This window comes from Equus caballus, chromosome X, assembly GCF_041296265.1.
Source record: "Equus caballus isolate H_3958 breed thoroughbred chromosome X, TB-T2T, whole genome shotgun sequence".
NCBI lineage: Eukaryota > Metazoa > Chordata > Mammalia > Perissodactyla > Equidae > Equus > Equus caballus.
Window position 1 is genome coordinate 102813280 of NC_091715.1, and position 13641 is coordinate 102826920.

The following is a 13641-nucleotide window of genomic DNA, read 5'->3' on the forward strand; positions in this document are numbered from 1 at the left end:
TGCACATCTTTGGGGCTTTGGGGAGGGGAAAAAAGAAAAGAGGAAGATTGGCAACAGATGGCAGCTCAGGGCAGAGCTTTCCCTGCAAAAAACAAAGAAACAAAAAAACCAAAAAGGAAACAATAAAAAAGAGTCAAAGAATCACATCTACTTCCTCCTCAGACTCCGTGCTTATTGCCACAGGAAGGCTGTTGGTTCAGCCCTAGTCACTCCATCACCTTCCGGGCCAATGGCTGTAGCTCACGGGCTGCCAGTCCTTCATTGGCTATGCCACTGGACAGTGGGGTTTGAGCAGCTCTCATGGTACAGTCCCATCATCCAAGAATGATTGCAAGCCATGATGGATTGTGTATTAAAATTGTTAGATTATCAAGTGGAAAAGAACAGAAAGGGATAAATCTGAATGATCTGAAACAGTAATTTCAGAAATCACGTAATCGGAAAAGTGAATTGTTTTTTGAAGTTCTTATTTAGCTATTTCTGTGCTGTTTGGGTCCTAATTTATGTAATTACGTGAATTTCTAACATGGGGCATGTAGAAAAGTGTATTAGGGATGTACTGATTCTTTTCTCATCTTTTTCACATTACGTGTTGCCCTATCAACATGAAGAACCCCGGGATAATCCCACTGTCCAATCATGGAAGAATTAGAGTGAAAACGTTTTTTCCTTTTCCTCCCCAAAGCCCCACTACATAGTTGAATGTTCTGCCTGCAAGTCCTTCTAGTTCTTCCATGTGTGCCAGAGACACAGCACGGCAACTGACAGAGGGCGTGGGGTGGTTCCCCACCCGGGAACCGAACCCGGGCCTCGAAGCGGTAAGAGCGCCGAAATTTAGCTCTTACGCTAGCCCATCAGGGCTGGCCCCAGAGAGTGGAAATGTTTTAAAAAATTATGATGGGGACAATTTTCACCTCACAAATCCCTATAAAGTTAAACCTAAAAAAAGTAACAAAAATGACGTTTAGAAAAGCTATTTAATACAATATGGTTATGGACAACGGCCCGTTCTCCCTCGAACAAATGCTACCACAGATATACTAGAGTTGATGATATTTAGTTACGGGTTTAAAAAAATGCTTTAACTATCGGCAGAACGCCACAAGACCCAACTACTAGCCCTTTTCGAGCTACAGCTCTTTTCCTGCCAAGCCAAGTGGCTCTGAAAAGAGCCTTTGGGTTACGATGCTCAGGTGCTCCTGAGGCAGCTCAGCGGCGGTTGGTGTACCTAAGGACGGCCTTGCTGGCCTCAGACACGGCGTGCTTGCCAATCTCCCCCGGCAGCAGCAGGCGCACGGCGGTCTGGATCTCTCTGGACGAGATGGTGGAGCGCTTGGTGGAGCGGGCCAGGAGCGCGGCCTCGCCGGCGATGCGCTCGAAGATGTCCTTCACGAAGGAATCCAGGACGCTCACGGCCTCCTGAGACAGGCTCAGGCCCTCGTGAACCCGCCTCAGAACCCTGGGGAAATAGGTGGCGAAACTGTCGAGGCAGCGGCGGCGGTGGCGGCGGGGCCTTGGCTGCTTCTGCTTCGGGCTCTTCGGGTCGGCTTCCGCGGGCTCCGTGGTGCCCAGGCTTTCCTCAGAGGAAGGCTCAGCGACAGGCTCAGCCATGTCACAGGCGGTGCCAGGGCAGTCTCCAAGGAAGGAGAACGGCGGCTCCTCAGGGACGGTGGCCCTTTTATAGAGCCGCCTCTCTGACGTCACGGGCAAGCTCCCTATCTGATTGGATAGCATGCAATCCAGGGAGCCTGCCTTAAGGTGTTAACATTTTCGTTGTGTTTTTCTTCTTGGACCAATGGCATTTTACGTGTATAATTTTTCTAAAAATATATTGCTTTTTTTAATGAAGTTGATAATTTTCTAATTGTTTCCTTTGTAAATTGATTTCTAACTTCATACTCTGTGAAGAGGGAACATATTGTGGGATCTCAATCCTTTGAAATATATTATAATTCTCTTTGAAGCCCCATATTTTATCACAATGGTTAAGAGTTTCATTTGAATCTTTATAAGAAGTTAAAACACCCCCTTTCGATTTGGATTTAAAAACCTTTAAAGGTTGCCACTCTCAGCCAGACAATGAGACAAAAGCTGGAGAAACTACAAAATCAAAACATTTGTGAGCTCAGCAAAAGACAGATAAGCGTCTCCCAGAAAAGACTCCCACGCCGAGTATTCCACATTACAGGGCACCACTTGCTCTAGAGAAAAACGGGGGCAGGTCAGGAGAGTAGAAAGAGCTTCATTGAGAATTGCAAACATGAAGGGAGCAATTTTACCCTCAGAGCTCTCTTTGATATCGATAGAGATTGGACTTAGGACAAATAAGCCTCCTCATCAGGGTTGTTACTTACTATTATTCTCGAATGTTAGAAAAACTTTACAAAGCACTTTTTTAAAAATGAGCTAGCTGCACAACACACCTAGAAAATCTACCACGAAATCAAGTGCAAGTCGATTCCTGTTTGTGGCTCCTAGAACTTGTCGTATACACCCGAACAAAATTTTGAAAGCCGAAGGTTCTCTGCAGAGCCATGTGCCTTTTCAGGAAAACAATGATGCACCGCTTACAACAAGTGCACTTCACTGAATCGCTTAATTTCCATCAGGCTAATTTTGCTGCTTCATAATCTCAGCGTTTGAAAATATCAAAAACATCTCTTTTTCCACAGTTATTCCTGCACACTGGTCTCATACATATCACGCTATGTGAGAGGTCATTGTAAGGAAAAGAATCCATTAGATACTTTGAATGCACTTTGCTTATTTCACGTTTGTAATTTCAGAAGTTAAATGGAAGCATTGGTAAAAACAACAGTAATTATTCACTTCAGCGGATGGTTGAGGAAAATCGGGAACCCAGGGAGCCAGCACCTTGCAATGGTGTGGTTTAATGTAAAGGTAAATTGAGGCAAAGGCTTCACTGCTTAAATAACAAATTATAAGCCTCAACCCAGGGAAAGTAGTGTTAATAGGATAAGCATACCCCATTCAAGCTCTTTCCACCATTACTCGCGTTAAGAAATTCATTTAAGGCGGGGGGAGGGGCAAACACAACACAGAGCTAAGTAAAGCAAAAAGTTCGAGAAACAAACCTATTCCAGGCTGCCTATAATCTGAAGGTTCTATTATAACTCACTCAGATGACCTGATTCTATCCAGTGTTAAATCCTTTGTTTTTGAAAACGCAAACCTTCATGACTTGCGCCTGGGAGGGGATGCTGGGAATGTCCAATCAGAGAGGCTCAAGTCTCACGCGGCTCTGAGTCAGCCAATGAGGGACCCGCAGCACTGAGCCACCCTCATTGGCCTGATGTGCAGTCAAACATTCCCCACCGAACCAATCGGAGTCCTCCTGGAATCTTCAGCCTTGGTGACAGACAGGGTAAAGAGTGTGATTATTTGCCTGCTGTTTGTTTCTCTGCTTGATTGGTTTTCTGCTTTTCATCAAGGTTACTTAAGATACGTCAATGTTTTAGAGCAGTTATACAAAAATGCTAGAAGTTGCGTTCTTAAACTACGTATATTTGTTTCTCACACTCCTGGAGGCTCGAAGTCCAAATCGAGACGTCAGCAGGGTTGGTTCTTCTGAGTGGTTCGAACGAAGGATCTGTTCCAGGCCTCTCTCCTTCCTTGTAGATGGGGGAAAAAAATCTCTCTCTATTTCTCCACATTTTCCTCCCTGTGTGCACGTCTCCTGCCTCTTGCCTTATATTAAAAGAATAAGGGTGACTGCTTACATGAAATAAGGTAACCCCTTCCCGGTCGTTTTCCACAGCTATTTGAATGTCGAGAAATTTATTTTAGTATTTTATGTCTAATTGCTGTTTCTCTGAAGGGAGCATATACTCTGTGATTTCCAATCCCTGGAAAATATTATGATTGCTTTCAACCTAAATATTTTAAAAGATGTTTAAAGTATTCCATTGGTACTTTTAAAATAAGTTGTCATTTTCCCTATTGTGTAAGACATAGGAACGGGTAAAGTATGTCACTCTCGGCCCAACAATAATTTAAATCTAGATAATCTACAAAAATCAAACTTTTCTTGAGCTCTTTGGGAGAGAGACGGGACTCTCCAGGAGACCCAAAAGACAAAGATTATTAAACATGGGCAAAGTCTCAGGAGCTAAAGAGAAGAATGGGCGAGGGGCAGGCCAGGAAGCTAGGGAGGCCTTCCCTGAGGAGTGCGGGCAGAAAAGGGGCGATGCCTTTTCAAGGAGGAAATACAAATGTCTGTGCTTTTTGATCCGAGGTAGAAGAGTTCTGATGGGCCATCAGACCTCCAGAGCTCTCGTTGGAATCACTGGAGGCAAGATCTAACAGCTGAGAAAGGGATGATCAACATATATGTAGCCTCTCCTTGATCAGGCAGTGGATGTGGGCATCGTGGGAATTCCCTGACCTTTGGTAAGGCAGCTCTCGGCAGCTGAGGTCACTCCTGAAGTGCCTAATGGCTGAGGACTGACAGCTGACTGCACTCACAGCAGCCAGAGTGGCAAGTCTGTCCTTGAGGGCTGTTCTGGCTGGTCCATCTTCATGTCTATTTCAGCCTCATTATTAAGTGATACTTTAGCTAGATATGCAACTCTAGGTTGACAGTTATTTTCTCTCACCACTTGCTTTTAGCTTCCATTGGTTGGTAAAAGAGGTTTGCTGTCACACTATTTGTTCTTCCTTTCTAGGCAGTGTGTCTTCCTTTTGTCTGCTATTGTGCCCTCTATGCTTTTGTCATTTTTAGCTTTAAGGATAATATATCTAGGTGTGCCTCCTGAGCCTAGCAATTCACTGCTCCCCTAAGTTCTGGGAAATTGCCAGCCGTTTCTCTTTGTATACTATTTTTCCAGATGTGATCCAGCTTTCCACTTCTGCAGTGCCTAGGAGATGTACTTAATACATTTTGACTCCATTCCTTATGTCTCTTTGCCTCACTTTAACCCTTTTTTCTTTATCTCCCTAGGAGGTATTCTGTATTACCTCTTCCATTTATCTTCTAGTTCACCAATTCTCTGTCCAGCTATGTCTTATCTGCTGTTTAACATTTCTGTAATAATTTCTTCTAGTGGTTACAATTTTCAAGTTTAGAAAAATCACTTTCATTTTTTTTTTTGATAACTAGCTGTTTCTTCTTAATGATTTTTCTATGTTGCCATATATATGAACATGGCAAACACACTTTCTATAGTTGGTATGTGGTGATAATTCTTTGGACGTTTCCGTTTTGGTTTATTGTTTGATTTTGCTGAGGGTGGTTAGTTTTGGATTGTGATGTGTCTGTTTAGGAGGACTTCATGTGTAGGAATCTTAAAAAAGCCTCAATTAAGGTAATGGCTGTATTTGATTACTGATTTTACAAATGCAAAACACACCTGGCACCATCAGAATATCCTAGTGGATTAGGATTCTTAAAGTGAACTTTCACATAAAATGACATATATGAGACAAGTGTACAAGAAATCTTTGGAAAAACGTTTGTACTTTGTACCAGCAAACACTGGGGTTTTGAAGCAGCAACAATTACCGTAATAGAAATTAAGTGACTTAGGAAAGTAGTTTTTTTCCATAGGAGTCCACAGTTCTGTTTTTGAAATTGCTTTGCAATGAGCTTTTCACGCCCAAAATTATGTTCTGGTTGTGTAAGATCATCTGTGGGCTCCACTCAGAAGTATTCGCTTGCACTTGATTTGGGGCATGTTTTTTCCGGTCTCCTTGGGAAGCATACACTCTCATAAATTTTTTCTAAACTTCCACGACAATAAAAAGTAGTATTCCTGATGAGGGGACTCGTTTATCTTAAATCTTGCCTCCAGTGATTCCAACGAGAGCTCTGGAGGTCTGATGGCCCATCAGAACTCTTCTACCTCGGATCAAAAAGCACAGACATTTGTATTTCCTCCTTGAAAAGGCATCGCCCCTTTTCTGCCCGCACTCCTCAGGGAAGGCCTCCCTAGCTTCCTGGCCTGCCCCTCGCCCATTCTTCTCTTTAGCTCCTGAGACTTTGCCCATGTTTAATAATCTTTGTCTTTTGGGTCTCCTGGAGAGTCCCGTCTCTCTCCCAAAGAGCTCAAGAAAAGTTTGATTTTTGTAGATTATCTAGATTTAAATTATTGTTGGGCCGAGAGTGACATACTTTACACGTTCCTATGTCTTACACAATAGGGAAAATGACAACTTATTTTAAAAGTACCAATGGAATACTTTAAACATCTTTTAAAATATTTAGGTTGAAAGCAATCATAATATTTTCCAGGGATTGGAAATCACAGAGTATATGCTCCCTTCAGAGAAACAGCAATTAGACATAAAATACTAAAATAAATTTCTCGACATTCAAATAGCTGTGGAAAACGACCGGGAAGGGGTTACCTTATTTCATGTAAGCAGTCACCCTTGTTCTTTTAATATAAGGCAAGAGGCAGGAGACGTGCACACAGGGAGGAAAATGTGGAGAAATAGAGAGAGATTTTTTTCCCCCATCTACAAGGAAGGAGAGAGGCCTGGAACAGATCCTTCGTTCGAACCACTCAGAAGAACCAACCCTGCTGACGTCTCGATTTGGACTTCGAGCCTCCAGGAGTGTGAGAAACAAATATACGTAGTTTAAGAACGCAACTTCTAGCATTTTTGTATAACTGCTCTAAAACATTGACGTATCTTAAGTAACCTTGATGAAAAGCAGAAAACCAATCAAGCAGAGAAACAAACAGCAGGCAAATAATCACACTCTTTACCCTGTCTGTCACCAAGGCTGAAGATTCCAGGAGGACTCCGATTGGTTCGGTGGGGAATGTTTGACTGCACATCAGGCCAATGAGGGTGGCTCAGTGCTGCGGGTCCCTCATTGGCTGACTCAGAGCCGCGTGAGACTTGAGCCTCTCTGATTGGACATTCCCAGCATCCCCTCCCAGGCGCAAGTCATGAAGGTTTGCGTTTTCAAAAACAAAGGATTTAACACTGGATAGAATCAGGTCATCTGAGTGAGTTATAATAGAACCTTCAGATTATAGGCAGCCTGGAATAGGTTTGTTTCTCGAACTTTTTGCTTTACTTAGCTCTGTGTTGTGTTTGCCCCTCCCCCCGCCTTAAATGAATTTCTTAACGCGAGTAATGGTGGAAAGAGCTTGAATGGGGTATGCTTATCCTATTAACACTACTTTCCCTGGGTTGAGGCTTATAATTTGTTATTTAAGCAGTGAAGCCTTTGCCTCAATTTACCTTTACATTAAACCACACCATTGCAAGGTGCTGGCTCCCTGGGTTCCCGATTTTCCTCAACCATCCGCTGAAGTGAATAATTACTGTTGTTTTTACCAATGCTTCCATTTAACTTCTGAAATTACAAACGTGAAATAAGCAAAGTGCATTCAAAGTATCTAATGGATTCTTTTCCTTACAATGACCTCTCACATAGCGTGATATGTATGAGACCAGTGTGCAGGAATAACTGTGGAAAAAGAGATGTTTTTGATATTTTCAAACGCTGAGATTATGAAGCAGCAAAATTAGCCTGATGGAAATTAAGCGATTCAGTGAAGTGCACTTGTTGTAAGCGGTGCATCATTGTTTTCCTGAAAAGGCACATGGCTCTGCAGAGAACCTTCGGCTTTCAAAATTTTGTTCGGGTGTATACGACAAGTTCTAGGAGCCACAAACAGGAATCGACTTGCACTTGATTTCGTGGTAGATTTTCTAGGTGTGTTGTGCAGCTAGCTCATTTTTAAAAAAGTGCTTTGTAAAGTTTTTCTAACATTCGAGAATAATAGTAAGTAACAACCCTGATGAGGAGGCTTATTTGTCCTAAGTCCAATCTCTATCGATATCAAAGAGAGCTCTGAGGGTAAAATTGCTCCCTTCATGTTTGCAATTCTCAATGAAGCTCTTTCTACTCTCCTGACCTGCCCCCGTTTTTCTCTAGAGCAAGTGGTGCCCTGTAATGTGGAATACTCGGCGTGGGAGTCTTTTCTGGGAGACGCTTATCTGTCTTTTGCTGAGCTCACAAATGTTTTGATTTTGTAGTTTCTCCAGCTTTTGTCTCATTGTCTGGCTGAGAGTGGCAACCTTTAAAGGTTTTTAAATCCAAATCGAAAGGGGGTGTTTTAACTTCTTATAAAGATTCAAATGAAACTCTTAACCATTGTGATAAAATATGGGGCTTCAAAGAGAATTATAATATATTTCAAAGGATTGAGATCCCACAATATGTTCCCTCTTCACAGAGTATGAAGTTAGAAATCAATTTACAAAGGAAACAATTAGAAAATTATCAACTTCATTAAAAAAAGCAATATATTTTTAGAAAAATTATACACGTAAAATGCCATTGGTCCAAGAAGAAAAACACAACGAAAATGTTAACACCTTAAGGCAGGCTCCCTGGATTGCATGCTATCCAATCAGATAGGGAGCTTGCCCGTGACGTCAGAGAGGCGGCTCTATAAAAGGGCCACCGTCCCTGAGGAGCCGCCGTTCTCCTTCCTTGGAGACTGCCCTGGCACCGCCTGTGACATGGCTGAGCCTGTCGCTGAGCCTTCCTCTGAGGAAAGCCTGGGCACCACGGAGCCCGCGGAAGCCGACCCGAAGAGCCCGAAGCAGAAGCAGCCAAGGCCCCGCCGCCACCGCCGCCGCTGCCTCGACAGTTTCGCCACCTATTTCCCCAGGGTTCTGAGGCGGGTTCACGAGGGCCTGAGCCTGTCTCAGGAGGCCGTGAGCGTCCTGGATTCCTTCGTGAAGGACATCTTCGAGCGCATCGCCGGCGAGGCCGCGCTCCTGGCCCGCTCCACCAAGCGCTCCACCATCTCGTCCAGAGAGATCCAGACCGCCGTGCGCCTGCTGCTGCCGGGGGAGATTGGCAAGCACGCCGTGTCTGAGGCCAGCAAGGCCGTCCTTAGGTACACCAACCGCCGCTGAGCTGCCTCAGGAGCACCTGAGCATCGTAACCCAAAGGCTCTTTTCAGAGCCACTTGGCTTGGCAGGAAAAGAGCTGTAGCTCGAAAAGGGCTAGTAGTTGGGTCTTGTGGCGTTCTGCCGATAGTTAAAGCATTTTTTTAAACCCGTAACTAAATATCATCAACTCTAGTATATCTGTGGTAGCATTTGTTCGAGGGAGAACGGGCCGTTGTCCATAACCATATTGTATTAAATAGCTTTTCTAAACGTCATTTTTGTTACTTTTTTTAGGTTTAACTTTATAGGGATTTGTGAGGTGAAAATTGTCCCCATCATAATTTTTTAAAACATTTCCACTCTCTGGGGCCAGCCCTGATGGGCTAGCGTAAGAGCTAAATTTCGGCGCTCTTACCGCTTCGAGGCCCGGGTTCGGTTCCCGGGTGGGGAACCACCCCACGCCCTCTGTCAGTTGCCGTGCTGTGTCTCTGGCACACATGGAAGAACTAGAAGGACTTGCAGGCAGAACATTCAACTATGTAGTGGGGCTTTGGGGAGGAAAAGGAAAAAACGTTTTCACTCTAATTCTTCCATGATTGGACAGTGGGATTATCCCGGGGTTCTTCATGTTGATAGGGCAACACGTAATGTGAAAAAGATGAGAAAAGAATCAGTACATCCCTAATACACTTTTCTACATGCCCCATGTTAGAAATTCACGTAATTACATAAATTAGGACCCAAACAGCACAGAAATAGCTAAATAAGAACTTCAAAAAACAATTCACTTTTCCGATTACGTGATTTCTGAAATTACTGTTTCAGATCATTCAGATTTATCCCTTTCTGTTCTTTTCCACTTGATAATCTAACAATTTTAATACACAATCCATCATGGCTTGCAATCATTCTTGGATGATGGGACTGTACCATGAGAGCTGCTCAAACCCCACTGTCCAGTGGCATAGCCAATGAAGGACTGGCAGCCCGTGAGCTACAGCCATTGGCCCGGAAGGTGATGGAGTGACTAGGGCTGAACCAACAGCCTTCCTGTGGCAATAAGCACGGAGTCTGAGGAGGAAGTAGATGTGATTCTTTGACTCTTTTTTATTGTTTCCTTTTTGGTTTTTTTGTTTCTTTGTTTTTTGCAGGGAAAGCTCTGCCCTGAGCTGCCATCTGTTGCCAATCTTCCTCTTTTCTTTTTTCCCCTCCCCAAAGCCCCAAAGATGTGCACGCTTGTACATCCTAGTTGTAAGTCCTCTAGTTCTTCTATGTGAGCTGCTGCCACAGCATGGCAACTGGCAGAGGGGTTGTGTGGTTCCGCCACCTGGAAGCAAACCCGGGCCGCCGAAGCAGTAAGAGCGCCAAACTTTAACTACTAGGCCGTCAGGCTGGCTCTCCTTTTTGTTTTTGATCATGACGATTTAAGCATACCATCCGGAGCTGGTAGTGGGATGTGTCTCTAGCCTCTTCTACCAACCTAAGAACTGTACGGTCAGGAAATAAGAGAACTAAAATGACGCCTTCCTCTTCCTCAAGGGGTTTGAATGCTGATGTTTATGATAGTGCAAAATAAATTTAATTTCCTGTGCATCTTCTTCTTGGCCAATGGCTTTTTATTGGTTTCCTTTTCCTATAAGCATATTGAAAAAAGTTGAGTAGCTGGTGATTTTCTAGTTGCTCTTCTCTTTAATCCGTATCTAATAAACACCCTGCACGTGTGGACAGAGAACACACTTCGGGACTTCAATTCTTTGTATTTAAGTATGGTTTGCTTTAGAGCCCAATATCTCACTGCATTTGTTCATTGCTTCATTTACATTTTAAAATAAGTTGTAGATGACCCTTGTGATTTGGATGTAGAAACCGCTAAAGGTTGCCACTCTCGGCCACATAAGGAGACGAAAGCTGGATAAGCTACCGAAATCAAAACCTTCCTTGAGCCCATCAGAAGAGAGGGAAGACTTTCCCTGGAAAGATCCACACTCAGAGTATTCCACCTTGGACAGAGGTCGAGTTGCTCAAAAGGAAACTGAGGGTAGGTCAAAACACTAGAGAGAGCTTCGCTAAGCATTGCAAGCGTGAAGGGGGGCAGTATTACCTCCAGAGCTCCCCCTTGCGATCAGTAGAGATAGGATTGAGGACAAAGAAGCCCCTTACCAAGTTCGTTACTCATTATCCTTCGGGAGTGTTGGAAAATTCCTATAAAAGGATTTGAAGAAAGAGCTTGCGGCACAAGTTGCCAAGAATGACTACCACAAAATCAAGTGCAGCATAAACCTCTCTGAGGTGCCTAGTAATTGTTGCACACACGTGAAACGGAATTTTGGATGCTAAAGGCTCTTGTGCAGAGCCATGTGCCTTGTCGGAGAAACAACTTTGGACCAGTTCGAAAAAAGGGCACTTCACTAAGTCACGTAATTTCTGTCATGCTAGTGGGTGCTGCTTCAAAATGCCAGTGTTTGTCAATATGGCACAGAGGTGCATTCCGAAAGTCATTCTTGCGAGCTGGTCTCCTACCTATGGTGTTATGTAAAAAATCATGTTAAGCAATCTAATGCATTAGGACATTTCTATGATGCTTTGGGGGTTTTGCATTTGTCAATTCAGAAAGCAAACAGGACCACTAGTAAAACAACATTTAAGATGCACCCTAATAGTTCTGAGGAGTGAAGACTGGAGGGTTAAAGTTGGGTGACACACGTGAAATCTGTGAGGTGAACAGGAAAAATAGGGTTTAATGCTGAAGATTGGAAGGGGACGTGAGTTCATGTGATTATTCACAAGAGTGGGTGATGGCGGGAAAACGGGCACCTCATGAGCAATCACAATCTAACGGTGTGGTTCCCTGAAAACGAACTGAAGGAGAAGGCTTCGCTGCTTAAATAGCAAGTTATAAGCCCCGACCTAGGGAAAATACTATTAGTAGGACAAGCATAGCCCATGAAAGCTTTTTTCACCCTTACCCGTGTTACGGAATTCATTTAAAGCGTGGACCCAAACACAGTACAGAAATTACTAAAGGAAAACTTCAAGAAACAACAGCTACTCCAGGTTCCTTAGAAACTATAGTTACTACTCTTAACTTTCTAACTTTATTTGATTCTATTCTTCCCAAGCTTATAATCTCTTCTTTCGAAAACCCCAACTTCCGTGACTTGCAACTCAGCATCATGGGGACGATGGGAGTGTCCCATCAGAGAGACTCAAGCCCTACTCTGTTTGGGGTCGGCCAATGAGAGACCTGCAGCCGCTGAGCCACAGCATCGTCCGGATGTGCGAGGTGTCCTGAGCCAAACCACTAAGTGTCTTCCTGGGATGTTCAGGTTGGTGACTGAGAGGGAAAGGGGTGTGATTCACTGCCTGCTATTTGTTTCTTTGTTTGATGGGCTGTACCTTTTTAATCATGGTCATTTAGGAATATTTTATTAGTGTTCTATGTCTGCTGCAGAAAATGCCAGAGATTAGGTGACTTAAACAACAGATATTTACTGTCTCCCTCTTCTGGAGGTTCCATGTCCAAATCAAGGTGTCACCTGAGTTGGTTCCATCAGAGTGATGTGAATGAAGCGTCTGGTCCAGGCTTCTCCCCTTGGCTTGTCGATGGCGGACATCTCTCTCTGAGTCTTCACATTTTCCTCTCTATATGCGTGTTTCAGTTTCCAAATTTCCCTATTTTATAGGTACCCAAGTTATTTTGGAATAGAGCTCACCCAAATGAACATAATTTAACTTGATTACCTCAGTAAAGGCCCTATTTTCAAATACGATGACATATGAGGTCCTGGGGATCAGGACGTCAACATAAGACTTCCAGGGGGATGCAAGTCAACCCATAGGAGATATGAATTTTGTAGTAAATGGGGGCATATCTCCTGCCTCTTCCATTACATTAAGAGAACATTGGTGACCAATTAAGGGAAGTGATGTGACCCCACCCTTGTCATTTTCCACAACTATTTGAGTGTTGAGCAATTTAATTTTTATTTTTATTTCCAGCCTCCTATGTCTGTGAAGAGAGAAGATACTCCGTAATTTCAAGCCTTAGAGATGTCTTGTGATTTGCTTTCAACCCCAATATTTATTCAGTTTTGTTAAGTATTCCATTTATACTATTAAAATAAGTTTCAATTTCCCATGTTGGTTAGGATGTAGAAACCTGTAAAGAATGTCACTCTCAGTCAAACAATGAGAAAATGTCTGGATAATCGACAGGAACAAAACTTTATTTGGGCCCCAGAGAAGACGGACGGGACTCTCCAGGGGAGACAAAACACGAAGACTGTTTAACTTTGGCAGAGCCCCCCGAGCTCAAGACAAAGAACAGGCGAGCCAGGGTACTAGAGAGAGCTTTCCTGAGCAACTCGGCTGTGACTATGACGGGGCCAGTGCCTGATCAAGGAGTTGGTAGAAAAGCCTAGTTTTTTCCCGACCAATGCGGAACTCTGATGGGCCCTTATACATCAAGAGCTCTCCTTGGAATCATGAGAATAAGAATTTAAGATAAACGAGCTCCCTCACCACGAATAGTAATTGTTATTCTTCTGGAATGTTAGGCAAATCTTACAATAACATTCGAAAAAAGAGTTTGATGCCCAAGGAGACCAGGAAAACCTGCCACGAAATGAACTACAAGCAAATCTCTGGGCCGTGCCTCGAGACGAACCTGCACATCTGGAACATAATTTTGGAAGCGAAAGCTCGCTGTAGTGCCCTGTGCGTTTTCACAGGCACAACTGCAGACCAGTTTGAAAAACG

The 13641-nt window shown here is 43.6% G+C and overlaps 2 protein-coding genes across 2 annotated transcripts; one reads left to right on the forward strand and one right to left on the reverse strand.

The window, feature by feature from the left end:
- Positions 1-447: 447 nt before the first annotated feature.
- LOC138921917 (histone H2B type W-T-like) lies at positions 448-1639 on the reverse strand. Its single transcript, XM_070257837.1, has one exon. The coding sequence runs from the start codon at positions 1609-1611 to the stop codon at positions 1210-1212; it is 402 nt and encodes a 133-aa protein (XP_070113938.1). The 5' UTR covers positions 1612-1639; the 3' UTR covers positions 448-1209.
- Positions 1640-8477: 6838 nt separating this feature from the next.
- H2BW4 (H2B.W histone 4) lies at positions 8478-9669 on the forward strand. Its single transcript, XM_070257494.1, has one exon. It carries the CDS (start codon positions 8506-8508, stop codon positions 8905-8907), a length of 402 nt encoding a protein of 133 aa, XP_070113595.1. The 5' UTR covers positions 8478-8505; the 3' UTR covers positions 8908-9669.
- The last annotated feature ends 3972 nt before the right edge of the window (positions 9670-13641 follow it).